The sequence below is a fragment of the Rhea americana genome, unplaced genomic scaffold (genome assembly GCF_003343005.1).
Source record: "Rhea americana isolate MKP2758 unplaced genomic scaffold, rheAme1 scaffold_5, whole genome shotgun sequence".
Classification (NCBI taxonomy): Eukaryota; Metazoa; Chordata; class Aves; order Rheiformes; family Rheidae; genus Rhea; species Rhea americana.
This window is the reverse complement of record NW_028186645.1, coordinates 7,561,732-7,583,207: the sequence shown is the minus strand read 5'-3', so window position 1 is coordinate 7,583,207 and position 21,476 is coordinate 7,561,732. Positions and strand designations below refer to the sequence as shown.

Here is a 21,476-nt window from a genome sequence, read left to right as displayed (position 1 = left end):
TCTCAAGGAGAGTACTTATCAAGTATTTTTGATAATATCTGTTGGGGTCTGTCAGAAAATACACTGTAATATAAATGGAAAGATAGCCACCAAACCTAATAAAGGAATACAGCTCTCAGAATCAAACAAAATATTACACTTCAGATTTCCCCATGGTTTTAAAACTCAAAATAATTGCTTTATTCTATTAGTTGGTCCATTTGAGTGAAAAAACAGCCTGACATCTAAGCTTTAAACTTAAAGACCCATTCTTTAACTCCACCTAAAACCAATCAGTTAGCAGAAAACATAGCCTATATTAAAACAAAAAACAAACAAAAAAAMCACTAATTTTGGAGGAATTGTACTATATTCTTCATACATAATAACTTGGTTGAATCCCTCCAAAGTGCAAGACCCAACTTATCTTTAAACTGCAAAGCATGAGCAGGAAAAGAACTGCTAGCTACATTACTGACTAGCTGAATAGTAAAGCTTTGGTAAATGGAAAAGAGGTCTTCAAATAAAATTTGAAATGAGTTGGAGAGATAGAGAGAGATAAAAAGACTGTTCCAGACTGTATATTTGCAGAGGAAATTCTGTGACAGAGTAGACAACTTATCTTCAGGATGCAGCTGTTTGACATAACTGTGGCAAAAGAAAATATTTAAAAAAAATTCCTGAGGGACAATGGTTTCTAGAGCTCTAGTTTTGCATTAAGGTAGGCCACTTTCTCCTTCAGGAGCATAAGGTAAAACACAATTCTTAAGAACAATTTCTTATAGCCTCCGGTCATTATAATTGGGTAGGTAACCTCTGGTCCCCTCAATAGCAATCTGTTGTCTTGGGAAACAGCACACATTAAACAAGCCAGGCCTCTCAGATGGATATAAAATAAATACAGGTAAAAAGGTAATCTCATCAACCAACTAGAAATACACCCGAAAGCTGCAAGGGATTTATAGCAAAATACACGCATCGATAACTTCTGTGCAACTTTACAATAATACATAGAAGACTTGACTGAAGAATAAAATCTCAGATGACTGTATCTTATAACAATGTAGTCAACTGTTTCACACACATTTATTAATAATGCTATGTCATGTATTCATGTTTGAATACATAAAATGTTTTGTCTCATTCAAATTACAGTTGACGACAGCTTTTAGATATATTTCTCCAGTATGCAAAGTTATGCAGCACAAGAAAAAAAAAAAAAGACAACATGGTAGTTGACTTCATGTCACAAATATTTTTCTTATAGTTGATGCATTCTTAGCTACACAGCTATTCTAAAACAGAGCTTTTCTCAGGAAGAAGAAAATATAATCATTTCATTCTCTTTTTAAAGTGAGTAGAGGTTATCTGCTCTCAGCTGCCCTTTTTATATCCTTTATATTGTCCCCAAAATAGACACTGTAAAAATATTTATTAATTACACAAAATTTAATTATAAATGATTAGGTGCCAGATGTCGCCTGCAAGCAAAAGCCTTTAGAGACTACATATAGGCAAGAGAGCCATGCATACCAGGTGCCACACAGCTCTGAATGCTGTGAAGTTCTCAGCTCCAGCTATGAAGTAGCACTTCAATAAATTCAATGAGCACAGAAATGCCCAGGGAAGCAAAACAATCATAATTAGCCCAGTGCAGAGTACAGCAGAGCAACCTATTTAAAAAGTGTTTTACAAAGCAATTCTCATACCAAAAGGCAATCACACAGAGCAAAATAAAAGTTGCATCTTCCGGATCCATGNAAAAAAAAAAAAAAAAAAAAAAAAAAAAAAAAAAAAAAAAAAAGCAACAGTGAGTACGCATGAAAAGGGATATAACAGACTATGAAGAATATCAGGATATATCAAACACAAACTCTTCCAGAACTTCTATCATTTCTGCTTTATTCTTTACTTAAATAAGGAAAACTTTAACATTAAAAGCACATCGCAGCACTTTACTGACATAGGGCTGCCTGGCCATATCCCAAATTACTGCTCTAAGAGTAGCAACATTTTTGTTCTGTTACACTAGTCTGCCTTGCTAGCATTTTTCCCACAGGTAAAATCTGGCTCCCTACTGCTACACACACTGTTCTCTTTCCGGGGGGTGGGGGGGGGATAAGTAATTCCCCAAAAAGCACAGAGGGAAGGGCAAGAATTATGCTCAATATCTGAATATCAACAAATCCCAAACAATGATTCTAATGCCTCTGAAGGGTACAATCCATACGGAGAGGGAGGCGATTTTCTTTTTTAATTAAAAGTTCATTTCCTATTGCATATAAAATCCGTAAGTGGATTCCTGAGTTTGTATCTCTCAGTGAAATTGGACATGCGTAATCCTATAAATATGCACGTCCCTGATTTTTTTTCTGGAATCACAGAATGGTTGAGGCTGGAGAAAATTTAGATGAACAAGCAACAAAGAGGACCTCTGGAGATCACCTAGTCCCACCCCCCTGCTCAAGCAGGGTCACCTAGAGCATGTTAGACAGGGTTGCATCCAGGCGGGCCTTGAATATCTCCAGAGAAGGAGACTCCACAACCTCTCTGGGCAACCTGTGCCAGTGCTCYGTCWCTCTCACTGGGAAGAAATTCCCCCTCACGGTCAGGCGGAACTTCCTGTGCTTCAATTTCTGCCCATTGCCTCTTGTCCTGTCACACGGGACAACTGAAAAGAGTTTAGTCCCRTCCCCTTGACACCCTCCCTTCAGGTACTTGTACCCATTGATAAGATCCCCCCTCAGTCTTCTCTTCCCCAGGCTAAATAGGCCCAGCTCTCGCAGCCGTTCCTCATAGGGCAGATGCTCCAGCCCTCTGATCATCTCCATACCCCTATGCTGGACTCTCTCCAGTAGCTCCATGTCTCTCTGGAGGTCCCTTTCAACCTTGCTGATTCTATTGTTTCTATACATGTAACACTGGGTAAGTAATTTCATTCTCTCTGTTTTAATTTTCTAGTCCTAGAAGCTAAGCTATTGATAGGATTAAGTGGCAAGTGCTATGAAGAATTACTTAATATTCAAAAAATACTAACATCTAAGAACATAACRATTTACAGATGTTGGAAAAAGTATTCCATATAAGAGCTGAGATTAGCTAGGAGATTTTCCGGCTGAGAGAGAATACACAGATATGTTTCCTGAACAACAACTGAAATATTCAGTGCCATTTCAGGCACTACTGAATGATGGCCTGTTTCATCACTTCTTTGCCATCAATAACGGCTACTTTCCACAACAGCACTCTGACCGCTGGAGATAAAAGACTGGATTTATTATTTTTTTTTAAGGGGTGGAAAACAATGACAGAAGCAGGAAGGCAGCAGTAATGCAGAGATCTGGAGGTGATGATAAAAGGGGAGGGAGAATGGAGAAAGTTGTTCAAAGAAATTCATTACGGCCCAAATCAGACAGGTGACGACCATATATCAAGTATACATAACATTCAATTGAAGTGCGAGTCATCATGTTGCAAGCTAGTCATTAAACACAAATTTAATTTTAAATTTCATTTGGTTTGGTAACACATGATTTGAAATTCTGAGCGCAAAGAAATTCAGTATTTTAAACCTTTAAAACACATTGCGTTTTTTTCTGAAAATACATTATACAACCCTCAAAAACAAGAAAAGGACACTGCATTTGTTCAAAAGTGTTGTTACTGGACTATATGAGGTACACTTAATTGATACTGCCATGTTACTGCTTCACTCTTGACGTCTTGCTACCAGTTGGGTCTAGCCACATAGTAAGTTGGTATAAAACCCCTGGCTTGGAGAAAATTACAGTAATGACAAATAGTAAAAAGGACCTAGAACAAGGCAGATCAAGATGAAAAATGCCTGAGTGAATGTATGGATATAAATATTAACAACATGAAGAAAATTTAGATGAGCAAGCAACTAAAGAGAATTTTAATAACATTTCTCTTTGAAAGAACTAGTTGCTGTTATTCAGCTGGTCAAATAACACGCATTTTAGAAGAGACTGAGTAGGAGTGAATATGGAACAAAAAACACACTGACCCCTGCAGCTAGGTTTCTGCTACAAAATCTAAACCTTTCGTAATTTAACAGTATAATCCAATCACTTCAATTTGCCAAGAAGTTTAGTTGAACATAGGGAAAAAAAATAGCTAAGCAAACTGCCCTTTATTCATGGATCAGCTCCCCACCATTTGGTGTCATGTTGTCTTAGGCACTTCTCTGCTAATGCAAATATGCAAGAGAACTGCTCTTTCCAAACTCTTGTTAATCATTATCATTTCCTTAGTCAATAGAAATTTTCCACCACTCTTAACTGCTCCAATTTTCATACCATCACTAAGCCCTCCTGTTTTTTTCCCTTTGCTACATCTTTTAAAAAGGAATAAATCAGTGCATAAGTTAGAGGTAACAGCATAATTAATAATCCATTCAGTTTTATGAAAAAAACAAACTTTAGAGAAACAAAGTGTTTAAACAGATCTGAACAGTTAGTGAATAAAAGGTACATTCACATAATAGATGAGACTTCTGCAAAGGGCACATCTTCAGGGTCACATTAACGCAACGTAGAACCTGCACTTGAGACAAACGCACGCGTCTTTACGCAGAAACTCCCACAAGCAGGATGCTTCGAGTAAGTCATGGTAGGAAGCATACTAGTGCTCAAGCTACAAGACTAAACTCGCTAGTCTTCATGCATTTCTTCAGTAATTATTTAAATGAGGTTGCTTTTGTGCTTTTAATCTTTTGGTTACACAGCAACAATCTTCTAACAAAGAAACGATGGAGTAACTTCACGAACAGCCTCTCAGTTGACACATCTATGAGCAAACATTTGAACACACGCCAATAAGGTGGTTTAAACCACTGGCTAACCTGCACTGGAACAAAGAACAGAAGCAGCTCTTAGACTCAGGTCTCAGCTGGGAGATGTCTCCCACCAGCAACTGCAACCACACATCTTTTGGTACTGGTCTCAGCTGAAAGCAAGCCTTTTGCTTTTCAGCACGAAAATTAATCTACTGAATTTTGCACTGGAGGGYGCACAAAAGGAGTACTCAGAACCAAGAGCAGTTCATAAGCGGTCAGAACAGCCTCTGCTTTTCACTTGAGCTCTCTATGTGTAACACCAGGGTGGGGTCAGTGTGCAACAGCCTAACTGATGCAGGCTCACATTTGGCATGTTGAGAGGTACAGTATGAATGTCCTTGGGATCAAGGAGTTCAACAGCACAGATACATTCTTTCACCYACATCATCATTACTACTCATGATGAGTAGTAATGCATGCTTGAGAAGCCGCTTACGTGGTCTGATTTTGAAGAGAGAATTCCCATGTACCTTCAGCCCTTCCACAATCCCGAGCTTCACCTCCCCCTATAAAGTTCTCTGCAAGTCCGCTCCCATAAGGCCTCTAGTTCCTCCTCTCATTCAATACACACCCCAGAAAAACTTCAGCATACACCTCTGCCCCATCAATACCGACTTGGCAACAGGCAACGTGTACTGTGGCTGCTTCCAAACTAAATGCCTTAATTAACCACCTAATAGATCTGCATGAAAAGATGAGGGTTCAGTTTTTCCTGCAGCTTCTTCTTTGATAGAACGAGAACTGAAAGTGCTTTTCTTTATATAATGATTCTCAGAAAATACACAAATATATTCCAAAATCATCATCTTCCTAGCTAGTCAAGAAGTTGCTAAAAATTTAGGCAGGGGATATACAACAACATATAATCACATAAGTCTTTGTAGCCTCAAAACCCTTCTCTGAAGGTAGCACTATAAAATAATCAGTGTCAGATATGTACTAGAAACTGGTGAACTGACTGCCAGAGCTTAAAGTAACACAATCAACTCAATTATATGTGAGTGGTTTCTCTAGATGGTTTAGATTCGGATTTGATTAAGAGCCACTACTTTGGCTCTGCTCCTGAAGCACTCCAGCCTGCATAAATTTGTGACCAGTTGAGCTCCCAAAACATGTGACTTGCTTTTGCATGGTGCAGAGCACAAGGTGTTTAAGCCTTGAATACGTTAATTGGTTCTGGACTGAGCCAGCTGAAATTTCCTTGTAAATGGATTCTTTGCCTTGGGGGTGCAAATTAGCTGTACATAGATGAATTCAAATAGAATTAGCTCAGGTTTGGCACAGTCGAGGCTAAGCTACAGCCAATAAGCCCAACCTGACACAAGCTGAGTCCTGCAGGAGTTACCCTGGAGGGTCTGCCCAATGCTTCCTAGCAACTGTATTATTTGGAAGTTCCTGTTGTATGTGGCAACCACAAACAATGAGTAGCTGACTGTGATCATAACTGGGAAACATCATCCAGAAAGAAAGTACTAATGAAGTTCTGAAATGGTTTCTCCCAGCCTCCTGACACTCAACATCTCTACAAATGACATGATGAAAACAGTCTGCTGACAGAAATTGATTAAATGATACAAAGTAAAGGTCTCTTATAGAGATAGAGTGGGACTGTTTAGTAAGATAACACTTCAATTATGCATTTTTGCATACCCAAATATATCATCACATATGGAAGTAACAATTAAAATAAGACTAATACAACATTCTGAAAGTTGAGATACATGGAACTCCTTGGAGAAGGGTCTGAGCTSTCATATTTCTGTTTCTTTGTCTGATCCACAGAAAATGCTGATAAGCTTCTTTGACATGGAAGTATGGCGTACCAACATACAACAACCCCTCTTAAAACACTGCTTTATGAAATGAAGAGTGCAGCTCTACATAATAGAAAACTAACTCTGAAGACRACTTGTTGGTAACAAGTGATCAATACAGAGAGCAGTTAAACGGCCTACAAAGTCTCACTACTGAAGATCCCAGTGCATCTTTCAGTCTTGAAAAGGGCACCACAGATAAATCGTAGAGAAACCTAGACATGTCGCTGTCTAATCATACATACATTGCATCACTCACATCGTCTTACTGCTTCCTGTCTACTCATGTGGCGCACACAGACACTCACAGGGTATTTCAAACATGAAAGACTCAAACCTGTGATTCAGCCTTCAGATCAGCAAATAAATACCCCTAGTATGCTGTGAAGGTGTTATTTAACAACACTCTCCGATTTATCTTTACAAGTACTAAGTATATTTACTTCGCATTTTGCAGTTGTTATACAAACTACAACTTGTACTTTATCACAAATTAAATGGATTAAGTGGTATTTTGATTCAAATTCACCTGAAATTGAACAGGAGGATTCCACTCCAAAGCTTTGATTTTTGCACGGTATATAAAGGGTCCAACAAAAACACACCGATCTTAAGTTGTTCCATGTTTAGACCCATGGTTGTGATTCAGCATCACCTTCACCCTTCACCAGACACTTGCAGCGCAGGCGTTGCCATACATTATTCTTCTTATCACTCAGTTATATTTGTACCTTTTGACTATAGTAGTCAAATGACATAAACTGCTTTCTACTCCATGAAAAGATAAAGGCTCTTTAAAAAATAGCTCACAAAGTGCCTGGGCATAAACACAAGTAAAATAAATAAATAAATAAATAAATAATCATAAGAAATGGAAGCTGGCTTCACTGTTATAGAGTATCTCTTCAAAACTCAAGAAGATAATATTCCCACAGAAACTATATTCCCATGGAAAAATACAAGCATTCCTAAATTTTCCTTAACTAACTCCTTTATTCCCTTCTCAAGCCAGCACTCCAGCTGTATTTTTTTGTTAAAAGAGACTCCATTCTTGTCACTAGATTCATGTTAACATTTTCATATAATATAAATGGATCTATAGCAGAATATCATTTTTAAAAGCTGAAAAATACGGCTTTTAATAAAAGCTGGTCTATTCTGCTCTCCATCCTAATATACTGGAATTGAAATACCGCAATCCTGAAACAACTTGCTGAGATGAGGCTGGTAGGACTTGAAAGAGAATTAGTGCTCTGCCAGAAAGAGGACGAATGGTCATATATATACATATATATATACMCACAAACATTTTATGGTCATTTAAGTCAGGTAATGTCCATTAGCTACTCTATTTGGCTGTTGCTCTTCTCTGCTATAGCCAATTATACATAATAACTGAGTCCTAAAATCCRGATTTATGAATTGCTATCATCAGTAAATTTAACATCAGATTCAATTAAATATCAGATGTCACTCATTCTAACATTCAACCAAAACAAAAACCCTTTCAATACTATTTCAAATGTAACTATTTCAAGTATTTTATCAGAACAGCTAGATGCTACAACTTTTTGGGCCAACCTTAAATCTTGTATTTTCCTCTTTTGTTCATTTTATACAAAGTTATTATATCTTATACTTGKTATTTGCCAAAATAACAAAGTTCACTAAAATTTACTAAATAAACCTAAGCTCTAAGGTAATTACTATGTTGAAATAGTAGTGTTTTACATTACTTTCTAAGCACTACTAGAAAGCCATAACAATTTTAAAATTTTCAAATTAATTACAGAAAAAAGGTATTTTTTCACATAAATATGGTTCATAAATTGAGGGGCAGCTCAGTACTGTGAATACAAATATCACAAATTAATGTTTCAGCTGTTATTACAGAGTTTGGTACCTCCATGGTGTTGTTACTATAACATATCTGCCTCTGAGACCACATATTTTTAAAATAAATACGTAAACAGAAGAAAACAGTACAGACATTCATACACACACACACACGAAGAGCGCACACTGTTTTCATTGAACTGSACAAGTTTAGGCCTCCTACTTGCTTTCTTCAGAAAAAGGAACCTCTGAGCATTTGTCAATAGGCTCAAATATCTTGAAGAGTTGAAAAGGTGAAACATAAAACTTTCCCTGTGCTGTCTTCCTAGCTGATCTTTTGTCTCATGTATTCCCCTTAGGGATGCACAAGAAATCTCCCTGAATAATTCATAAGCACCTTGGCAGAAACTAACTTTTCCTTCTGAAAAAAAGATGGATATGAGAAGCTGATTGCAGCTGTTCTGCTGTGCTCTATCAGGGAAAAAAGAAAAAAAATGGATAAAAAAGGCAGATTTCCTAACACAGCAAGGAGAGAAAAAAAGTTATCAGTACAATAGTAATAACTTAAATAATCAAACAGATGACCTGTGATGATCTATTACATTAAGTTTTGTAGGAAACTGGTAAAGGTGCTGCACAGGTTTTAATTTTAAATAAACTATTTAAGAATTGATTTTTTAAATATATATATGGAAACATCAAATGAATGAAACATCTATGTATTTTGTGATTCCTGTCATACTCACCTGCCAACATTTTCTAAGAATTCATGACACAAACAACAACACTGGATGGAGAAATATACACCTGCAATAGTTCAAAGTGAAAGGCAGTGGCAATCATTGCTGGAGTAACCAAAATTCAGTGGGTCAGGAACCAAAGTCAGATTTTATTTATTTATTTATTTGAGTTAGGGGCAGTGTGAGACATCTTTCTACTTAACGCTACATACTGCTTTGAGGGAAAAGACTGAGTCCTTATTTTTCATAAAGGCCAAGAGATCATATATGATGATGAAGGTTATCAATGTAAATAATTCATCCTTTAGTCTAGAATTAGGCACCCAGAGTGACTGTTCTTTCCTCTACAATCTCTAACTTCTCTCCTACGATACTGCTTCAGATCCTTCTCATACTGGCACAATCACAGAAGCCACAGAAAAGATGACTGCTCTTGAAGCCATTTGCTAAGAATAGCTTAGATCCAAATCATGTAAGCTATGGGGTATCCACATGAAGTTCTTCAAGATTTCACAGTATGACAGTGTACTCATTAGTGTAGTCTCCACCTACATGACTGTAGTAAGGAATACTTATTTACATGGACTCAAGACTTACCAGCCTCTGCATGCTCTTCACATGGGTAGGACTAATAGATAAGGCCTCTTCATACCAGCGTTTGGCTTCATCGATATTTCCACGAAGTTCAGCCACTTGACCTCTCATGTAGAGAACATTGTGCGACATCGGAAAGAGATTAGCTGCTTCCTGGGTACACGCTGTGGCCTCAGCTGGCTTCCCAATCCCGATGTAGACTTCAGCTGCAGAAGGAAGGAGTAAGGACCAACGATTTTTTTTAATGCTTTGTCATATCATGAATATATGTTCCAATAGTTGTTGTATTTGTATATATTGYTTCATTTCAAGCAAAAGCATTTTGCAGTTACAAGAAACTATTGTATTATTTATTTGTAATGAATTGCTCTTACGTAAGTTACTTTTCTAAATGTAATAGGAATTCTACCCTCTACAACGGCGGTTCTAAACAACAGAAAATTCTGAAATAGCTTTTCGTTATTCATGTTAAAGGTAGTTCGGCATTTTTTTTTTAACCTATGTGTTTATATATCCCAGTATTATTTAGGGAGGGGGAAAAAAAAGTAATACAAAACAGCACATGGAGATTCTTATGGCAGGTAAGAGAAGGGAGCTAATCAAGTGTTTGTCTGAATCTTGCATATCAACAATTAAGGAAAAAGCAAAAATTGCTCTTGCTACCATCCTTACATGGCAAGCCTGATTCAGAGTTCCTTATTTCGTGGGGGGGGGGGGGGGCACCACCACAAAGACAAATAAATGCATTTCATGAGGGGAAAAAAAAGAAATTTCCTAATTAAGCTAGCAGAAAGTGTGAATTTTGACATTCTTATTTGACTTCTTCCTGTGATCTGATCCTCCTGATCGGAGCATAGATGTTTTTACCACAAGAGTGTGCTTTTCAGCTCCTCGGTCGGCTCGGTGACAGAACTCCCTCTGCCAAGCACAAACGGTACGTTCATGTGSACATACGGATCATTGCAGTTTATTTTTAGAAAACCAATAAAACTGCTTTTTGAAGAAAAACACCTCAGGCTATTCCAGCGATCACTTTGCTATGTATTTGCCCTACCGCACGGGAAAGTTTGAGATATCTTTATACCTAAAGTACAAAAATTACTTGGAATTTGTTTCTTGAAAAAGGGGCATACATCTGGATTCCTCTGTAACTCTGTAAGTTAGCAGCATGAAACTTTGCCTCCAAAAGAATATTAGGAAAAAAACAAATAACATGCAAGGAAAAGTAGAGGGGAGTGCCTAGGAAAAGAAAGATTAAAGATTATGAAGGACAAACGATCACACTATGTGGTCAATGTTACTCAGTGAGAAACAAGACTTTTAGTGAGTATAAAATACATGGTTATTTTAATGTTAACAATTTCAGCTTTTTTTTTCTACTGTTCCCTAGTACCATCAGACTTGATGAATTTTTTAATACACACTCACAAGCTGCTGATGAAAAGACAGAAAAAAATATCATTCACACATCTCATGACTGATTAAAGTACAACAAACAAAGATCAGCTACCAAACACCATCCTAAAAAGACTTTGGGTTATTTTTTTTGTTTTTGGATTTTTTGAGACACATGGTTAAACTTGTAATGCAAGGTAGAAGGAAGCAGAAGTGGATGATGATGCACACTAAATGACGTAATAACTTAGGCTGTGAAAGCTACTAGGTAAAAGCAATCATTATTAGCAAATAATGAGCAGAAACTCATCACCTACTTCAGTTTTGGGGGTTTTTTTTGTTTTGTTTTKTTTTAATCTGCTACCACTAGAGTTCTAAACTGGAAGGTGAGYACAGACTGGCTGAGTTACCAGGCTGCAGCTGAACTTCTCTGCTCCTCGAGGGAAAGCAAGTATGGTGGTAACGGCTTGCAACTCAAGCCAACAGGGTGAACAGCTACAAAGGTAGTCTTATTTTATCCTAACAGATATTAAATCTTGCTGTCCTGCTTATTAACTGAAAAAGAAAAAAAAAACATACTTGACAGTTATTAAAAGATCTTCCTAGAAGTAGTAAATTTAAACAAAATAATTCTGTTATAAGGGTAGTATAAATAGAGTTATTTTAAAAAACATTCCTCCTTTTCTCTACCAGAACTTATACTACCTCTAACAGACCGTACTGTAGTTTTCTATAAATTCCAGAGAAGTTTGCAAAAACTATGAAAGAACAAATACACAGTTGAACTTCTGCCTAGCTGCTAAGCACGAAGAGTTTATTCCAGAAGAATTTCTAAAACTGAAGGACTACTGTTCATCCTGAGAGAATTTCATCCAGTGTCTACAAGGCAAAGGACATGCCTTAAAACACAGAGCACTACAAGATCTGACTAAACTAGAAATGACTTCAAAGCAAAACCAAAAAAGTATGTCTATTTCAAGCAAATCAATTGTGAAATGCCACCAAAGAATTAGGAATTACRAAAGTAGGTTTTCTTTCATATTTAAAATAAGCCTACATTTCCATCACTACACTCTATGCCCAGAAATGAAGGCCTGAAAGTTACTATATTCAAAATCAAAAATTTTTTTTAGACTGAATGCCATGCTCATTTACAGCTTCACCACTGATGACAGCTAGAACGACAGTGCATATCCATAAGGAAAAGTATTAATTCATTCTCTCTCTTTCTTTTTCTCCCTCTCTATGTAACATATTACAGTCTGGGTAAAAATAATTACTAAATTTAGTGTGTATTAAAACTTATTCTCATAATGTAGCTATCGCTATGTCTCAATAATACAGGAGGAATAATTCTCAATTTTTAAGAGCTACTTAAATCATCTTAAAGATTTTCTTCCCCTTCTAGAAAAGAAGGGAAATGCCACCCAACTGCACAGAGAGTCAAACAGTTAGATGTGGCATGAGGTTCAAAAAAGAAGCAATTTCTCAATGGTAAATCTTCACTTTTATTTAAAGAACATGTGCTRTAAGTTAGGTGTTAAGTAATTCTATGGCTGTTCTCTAGGCAAGTAACCCATTTATAGTGGTGAAGACACCTTTAAAAAAACCCTACTCTTTTATGCTTCTTGGAACAAGTTTTATTCACAGAACAGAACCACAGAACAGCTAAGGTTGGAAGGCACCTGTGAAGATCATCTAGTCCAACCTCCTACTCAAGCAGGGTCACCTAGAGCACATTTCTCAGGATTTTGTCCAGATGGCTTTTGAATATCTGCAAGGATGGAGACTCTACAACCTCTCTGGGCAACCTGTTCCAGTGCTCAGTCACACTCACAGTAAAAGCTTTTTCTTAGATTCAGATGGACCTTCCCGTGTTTCAGTCTGTGCCTGTTGCCTCTCATCCTGTCGCTGGGCACCAATAAAGARAGTCTGGTCCCATCTTCCTTACACCCTTCCTTAGATACTTATATGCATTGACAAGATTCTCCTCTCAAGTCTTCTCCTCTCTAGGCTGAACAGGTCCAGCTCTCTGACTTTCCTCCTATGAGATGCTCTAGTCCCTTAACCATCTTAGTAGGCCTTCGTTGGACTCTCTCCGGTAGCTCCATGTCTCTCTTGTATTGGGGAACCCAGAACTGGACATAGTACTCCAGATGTGGCCTCATTAGCACTGAGTAGAGGGGAACTTCACGAGGTTCCTCTGTGCCCGTCTCTCCAGTTTGCCGAGGTCCCTCTGAGTGGTAGCATAGCCCTCAGTCACTCCTCCCAATTTTGTATCATCAGCAGACTTGCTGATGGTGCATTCTTTCCCTTCATCCATAATGRGTAAGTTGAACAGGACTGGACTTAGTGTTCATCCTGAGGGACACCACTAGCTACAGACCTCCAACTAGACTTTGTTCCACTGATCACAACTCTCTGAGCTCTGCCRTTCATCTACTTCACTATTTGTTCAGTGCTCCAGCACTTCACAAAAAAGATACAACTCTTGCCAACGGATAGCTCAGCAGGATTTACCAGATCATTGGTATCTTGGAGAATTTTAACATATGGTTGCCATTTATATTAAAGATTCTAGCAAAAGCATAATGACTACACACCGTAGAGTGAATATAMTGAAAAAATACTTACAACACCAAATAAATGTTGAGTGATTTCTTAATTACACCCTTCTGACATAAATATTAAGAGCAAATGCAGTACGCACATTTCAAGCTGTTTAAGAATACAATGGATCATCATTTTCTGATTAAAGTTCTATGCACTAGCCACTTGTGATTCTGACATACAATTAGTTTGAGGCTAGAAGCAGCATAACAATATCAAATTCACTTAAAATCACTCAACACTTAGAAAAACGGTGATGGGTGTTACACAGTAATGAAGGTGGAAGAGAGAGAACTGAACAGCTCATTATCACAGTTGCAATGGACAGGTTGCGCAAAARTAAAATGCTGAACTCTTTTTGTCACACTTGGAGAGTTGTTTATTTTCAACGATAAATCTTTTCTACTTGCAGTAACTCTAYCCAATAATCTTACAAACATCTTTTTCTATCCACTGGAATTAAATCATCTAAACTTAGGAATAGTAAGRTGCCCAAAGTACTTCAGAGACTAAATTCTTTAAAGGTACGGGACACAGTGTTGCTTTGTTCTACGAAAGATATGACTCAACCAGTGACAGCTGCATTATCAAACTACGGCTTCATCTGACATAAAACACCTTACACACTCGAGTAACTCTAATGTGTTTTCCATTTCCCAACTTGCCTCAGTGCCACTATACGTATCTCTCCTTTATATTAGCAAAAACACATCAAGAAACACGCTCCAAAATACACAAAAGAGAATAAACAAAAATATTTTCTGTGCCAATTATAAACACTGAAATAGTCACTTAATGAGGAAAAATATAGAGATGAGTAATAGGTACAAATTATTTCCTCTTTTGGAGTCGTGACAGTTTTGCACAAGTAGCTAAAAAACAGCACTTGACTTTGCCATTCCAGAGGCCCGGCAGAGATTTTGGGCCCACTCTGTTTTTGCCTCTGCCATAGATCTCCTTCAGTTTCCAAAACAGCATTCCTGAAACGGACAGAAGCAAACAGCCAGTTTTTGAGAATGAGGAATCACGCATATTGTGCGCACCGTACCACCTCAGACAGRTACCTTTCCAGTCCAGTCAGCACTACCAAGTAATAGCAGCAGCTTTAGCTATTGTTTTTCCACAATAGAAATACTTGTATATACTAGAAATATAGTAAGACGACACCACAAACATGTATTCTCTTTCTATAAATAAAACGCAGTCTCTTTCAGTCTATATAAACAAATAATATATTTATCCCCCTTTTTTTTAATCATGCGAGAAATTGATACTTTTTGTACAGCAAACTGTCATACGCACTATCTCAAGACCTAACATTTATTTAGCAGTTAAAGCTTAATGTCAGTATTTTGAAGAGGGAGAAAAAAAGTAACAATTATTTCATAAGAACCAAACACAGTATGTTCTTAATGTAATTAATGAATTCCATAATACTTAAGTCTGATCTGATGACAAGAAAACACAACTTTTAGATCAAAATAAAATAAATAGCAAACTCCATTCACATCAATTGCCTTTTTTCTGAATTAAAAAAGTGTATTTGAAAACGTAGAAGAATGATGAATTTTGAATGCATCTTAAGATGTCCAGGTTTAATCTGATGTGTGATGACAGATTCTCAATGAAACRCAGACTTCTGCAAGTTCTTAGGCTAGCAAGTAAGAGAAGGGACAATGAGAGTAAAAAAAAGGGGGAAAGAGGAAGGAAGGAATTTACTTTCACAGTACCTGCATGAAGCCAAATTTGAGCCAGAGTCATCCAAGGATGCAGGGGACCTTGTTTGGGGGCACTGCTTTGCAAAGATGAAGCAACCTCAGATAACGCTTGCTCCACTCTGGACGCTGCTATTGACGTGGCGTGGACTGAACCTGTAGAAATAATAAAAAATTACTATCAGAGAAAGAATATATGCCATATATGCTACATGAAACATTTGCTCTTAACCTTTTTCATAAGAGCTTTTGCTTGAAGATTTTTTTTTTTTTTTACTCTAGATTTAATTTAAATGTATTATTTTGGAGGAATCTTTTGAAATGTCAATTTAATTTTCCCTGTTATGAAAGCTTTTATACTGGTCTGAAAGACTGTGTATTAAAACACATTAACAAACACTGGTAACTGTACCTGACATGGTTTTCAGTAGCCACCACAAATACTCACTGTTAAACTCAACGTCTCTTTTAATGGTAATGTACGATCCAAAAATGGGTTTCTGATGGTATTGTATACTGTAATCTTCAGTTTGCTGCGTGCACTTTGATGTTAGTAATTGCTATGTTTTTTCATAGAGTGCAATTAAGGGACTATTTTAAGACTAATAACAGTATAAAAGAGAGAACTAAAATATACAAGACAATCACAACATACCCCATCACAAATACACAATTAAACTGCACTGAATGTAAACCTTAGCTAATCAAGAAGGCTGAATTAAAATGCCTTATGGCAAAAAAAAAAAAAACACGCTTCCATAAAGTATACTTCCAAAGCATACTATGAAAAGTATAATTCTGCTAAAATGAAGCATTTACAAGTGAGATTAAAATCTCATTGGCAAATACTGCCTTTTTCAAAGCACTAGAATTGAAAAAGCTTACATAAGTACTGTACTTTGGATATCCAAAAACTGATAGAGTACTTAGCCTTTTTTTTTTTAATCAATACTTTGAGYATTTTAAGCTACACTCTTTCTTGTCATCTGAGTATCAGTGTGACAAGATACACCAGCAGACTAGAGAAGTAGAAGGAAATCCCAGCACACAGACCAGTGGGAAGTGGGAGTTTGTTTACAAGTGTGCGTCTTGTTTCCCTTAACTGATGGGAACAAGAAGGGAAAGGAATAAAACCAAAAAAGCACTGCGCATTATCAGCAATGATGTTCAGCTGTGTTTAAATTTGTATTTTATATATCACTATGAACAAAGAATTGCCTTGAGGATCTGAAACAGTATATGGCCATGATATTTGCCTTCTTCTACCAGCTGATGAAATATCTCAAACTCCACACTGCACCACAGCCAAACATTTACTCAAGCTTTTATGCACCTTATCTTTAAAGCTTAAGTTCCCGAGAAATATAAAAGGGAAKTCTAAGCGAGAAAAACATGGAGCTTATTCCAAGAAAAATACCAGCAGAGGTACATAAATGAGCACTAGTTAAACAGCAGTTTCTTGACTGCCATCCATTTCTGTAATGCATGACACAGCAGCCTGTCACTTCTAGGGACTAACAAGGAAGGAATCTCCTCATCTCCCCAGAAGAATTTGTAAAGAAAAGGTGCGATTCACTGACACAAAGGCTACCATCTAATCCCCTCCTTCTAAAAGGCAAACATTCAATTTAGCATCAGTAAGTGTCTGTATTTTCTATTACATAAAGCATGTATCTATGTCTAGCTAATCAGGCCACCAATTATTTCATACAGAGAGTGTACTGTCAGATTTTAAGTCTCTATTACTTGATTATAAAGTGTTAAAATAATATACTACTAAAACTTTTAACAGAGAAGTTGACATAGAGAACCATACCATGTTACAATTTCTGTGAGCCATAAAAGAATTGCTGTCTCTACTGAAGTTTAAACAGGGTGGTTACCAAGTGCTTTCTATGGTAATTAATCCCTATCCCAGATTTTGCTCTAAGTGGCAGAAAGCAGTCCCTTAATTAAAAAAAAAAAACTCACTTCACTAARTATTTTTATTAAAATGGTTTATATTTCCTGTTCAAGAAAAAAGTATGACTTAAAATATTTTAGCAATTAATTTTCCAAATAAAACACGCATGAACAAAAGATCTGCAAACATCCTTATTTCAATCAAACCACTAGAAAATTGTTATCTCTTATCTTTCACTAAATTAATATGGCTGATACAAATACAAGTGTGTTTTAAATAATCATGAATATTAATAATTTAAAATCTAAGACAGGCCATGTTACTTAACTGTTTTAGAAATTCAAACTAAAGATTATTCAACATAATCAGTAACTAATTTTTTGTACTACAGTTCTATCAATACTCACTGTCTCTGAACAACATGCCAACTAAGTAGTTTGTTTGTGTTTAGGTTTGAAAAAAAAMCGAACAATGTTAGGCAGAAGTTCAGTGTCATCTTCAGCAGGTTTGTTTGGAAATTCCAACTTTAGAAATCTTTCATGCTTCTGTTTTATTTAAAAGCATGGGGAATTTAAGGATCTTGCAAAACAGCACAAGAGCACTGACAATAGTGCAGTGGTTTGGGGGGGGGTTTGGAGCCTCTTTAAGGTATCAGTTGAGAGACAGCTATCAAGCCCCATGCCATGCACAGCTTTTTCCAAAAGGATGAGAGATGACCTCCAGAACAGCCTTGTACATCTCATCAACACAGCCACTGCATTGCATTTCTAGATTTTTACTTGGTACTTTTATCTATTTATTTAAACATAACAGTAGTCCTTTTACACCACCRAAGTTAAGTATCTTTTAGGTACATTGCACTCATGCAGACAGCTCTAACCCAAGAACTTCTAAATGCTTCTTTGGTATTTCCACAATTGGTTGTCATTGCACTCACTTCTGGCTCTTTTAAAACACAAAGTTTTCATTTTGCTAACAATTAAAAATAATTTAAAGCAGTCTCCTGAAAGCTGTCAACATTGTGTATTAAAAGCTTATTCTGCCCTTCCTCCACATTTTCTTCAACCCTTCCCTTCTCTGAGAAATCAATTCCCTGTTTTAAGTCAGAAGTTTCCAGATTGAGATCTTTATAATCACATACTAACAGTAGAATTTATAGTAATTTTAATTAAAGATGGTTAAAAYGCATAGTGGTCTGTGAAAACTAATGGTAAAAAGCGAGCCTCAAAGTCTGCTCTGCCAGTTACTTATTTGCTGGTTCCCTGCTCTATTCTGTCATCAGATCTGCTCTCTTCCAGTCGTACCTAGACTTTTCTTATTTTGGTCTGTGTTCAGAAGTCCTCAATCACACCCATCTTTCACACTTATTGCTAGAATTCACTCAGCTGTAGCTCCCTTCAAACACTCAGAGTAACAGTAATTTCTGGTTTGAAACTTTTCTGCATCTCTCTCTCTCTCACACACCCACCCACCCACGCTCTTCCTGGACACCTTCTAGACCTGTTATTATAGTATGAAACTTGAGAATCGAGAAAGAATTCCCTCAAAATACCACCAGCAGCAAAGAGCATTTATTTTTAAATACAAAAACATGGGGTCTGGAGCAGTAATACATCACCAAAATGAATCTCTGCTATTCCCTTGGGTTTGTTTAGTTTTGCTCTAATGCTTTTTTATACTAAAAGGGCTAGCTGAAAAATGGATTGTATTTGCAAGATCTGGAATTCACTTATTTAATGACATCTTGACTAACATTTGGAATCCCAATTATATCACACACTGYAAAGTGTGACAGAATGTCTTAATTTTCCTATCAAAATAGCCTTTCCCAAGTACACTAGCTGTAACTATCCACTCAAGTTCCTATTATTCCTATTTGTCCAAAATTTACAGAGCTTTTACTCACTGTAGTAACACGGTAATTGCAAAAACCTATCATTGTGTCAATGTTTCAATTCAGTCATCTCAAATAAAAAACCTACCAACAGGCTTGGGCAAATGCAACTGAACCAAAAAGTAAAGAAGTTTCACACAGAAACAATGGAAAGTTCTTTYTTTTGCCAAGATGGACCTACAGTTCAACTTTGGCAAACAGTAATATTTTCAATTTACTTCTCTTCATGTTTTTCTTAAGATGAGCATCATCAGAAAGTTTGCACGAAATCATTGTTTTAAATACCATGAGCCTTCCTATGTAAATAGAAAGGGTAACAAATCCTTGTCTTTTATACTAATGACATGATGACTTTTTCACTTTTGCCTTGGTCATTTCCAAATAATGTCTTAATATAATGTTGCCCAACGTACAGGAACTAAGATATAGACTAGCTGCACTTGATCACTGTGCATCCTTGGAGGAAAAGATCAYTTTGCTATGTGCACCAGATTTTCCTTCTGAAGATAGGAAAAAACAATGGATTGACATCCTTCATAGAACATATTCACATCACCTGATAAAAGCACTATAAACAGGATTTTCCCTTTATACCATAAAATGCATATTATTAGAAAGTTTCACATTTATCACCTTTCTTAATCAAYGTATCAACATTTATGTAGAAAAAGAAAGCTTTACAAGAAATGCTCGTGTGGGATAAAAGAGAAAACAAACCCATAATTTTCAGCTTTACATGCACACAAAGCATCCAGGAAAAATATTAACGGTGCAACATGCAGAGAACTGTGCTAAAACAAGCAAAAGTACAATACACAGAGAGGCAGTACCTTCTGCAGGACTAATATATCACCTAAATGATGTATTTAATACAATACATTGGTAGGTTCAGCCAAAAGTAACATTTTTCCTATCAAATTCATAATATGCCTGAGACACTTTTCACACTCAGACTAGAAAGCTAGCCTATCTTTTGGAACAGTGTTACACAGGGCGATCTTACTAGTCAGGTATCGCATTTTTAGAGCATCCTCTTARCTTTCTGAAGAATGCTTTCAGTACTTCATCACTGTCAAACATGCAGTTATACAGCACCTTTTACTTTTCCTTCCTTAATTAAACTGGTCTCATGTGCTATCTGATAGAAATCTGTGAAAAAGTAAAACAATGAATGTAAAAGAAAGTTCACAATTTATTATTCAGGGCTAAACATCCAACTTCATGATGTAACTCTTCAGGGAGAAAGAATGTTATTTTGCACCTTGGTTAAAGTGGTAATTATTTTTATTGACCTATATTTTTTATCCTCATCATACTGCTTTTTCTCATCATTTCATTAAGAATGTGCCCTTAAGAGAGATATTCTACAAGCAAACTCGTACAAGAGAAAGCAGCAGCTTGCTACAACTCAGGAGAGATGTTGTAATGTTACATTCTAGACCAATACACTGCTTAGTTACGGCAGCAGCATAAGAACTTCCGTAATAAAACATTCTGGCAGCTGGCCACTGTGTTATACAACACCTTCCTAATATACCTTTATTTGCAGTCCTCTAGAAATGAATACTGCCTCTTTAATTATTAAATGCAAGTGTTAGTTGAGTGCATTCAGCCCTCGTAAGATTACAGCCCTTGGGGTGACTGAATGGGCAAACAGCATCAGCCTTGCTTTACAGGCTATCAAACTTCCACTGTTGATGGACAAAGCATGTACATTTTGTGGTAAARGAAAAGGTGATTTAAGTCCTTAAGAAATTAATAGAACTGCACAGTGAATACTACTTACAAACTGAAAAAAGGGAGTAAACCCCATGAAAGTAAGCATCTGATGGATTGCCTTTGAACAACAAATCAAACCACAAATTAAAATCCAAACTAAAAGAAAATATATATATATATATATATATACACACATATATATATATATAAAATCCAAGAACTTCAAGAAAGCCACAAGATTTCTGATAATCTTCAAACTGTAAATCAGGTTTACAGGTTACAAAAGACAAGAATTTTTAATAAGGTGATTGTTTACAACAAATATTTTCAAAGAACATTTGCTTCACCTCTAAAATCATGTTCCTTTTCAAGATAAATTGAAAGTCAAGCCAATAATACAATACACTCTTTCTTTCTTT

General features: G+C 36.5%; 1 protein-coding gene across 1 annotated transcript in view; it reads right to left on the bottom strand.

The window, feature by feature from the left end:
• Positions 1-21,476, bottom strand: part of TTC7B (tetratricopeptide repeat domain 7B) — a 128,043-nt gene that overhangs the window by 17,438 nt on the left and 89,129 nt on the right. The window contains exons 19-21 of the mRNA XM_085317638.1: positions 21,125-21,175; positions 15,557-15,697; positions 9,825-10,027 (exon numbers count right to left, since the gene is read on the bottom strand). Coding sequence (XP_085173764.1) covers positions 9,825-10,027; positions 15,557-15,697; positions 21,125-21,175 — 395 coding nt within the window. The remainder of the gene's footprint in view (positions 1-9,824; positions 10,028-15,556; positions 15,698-21,124; positions 21,176-21,476) is intronic.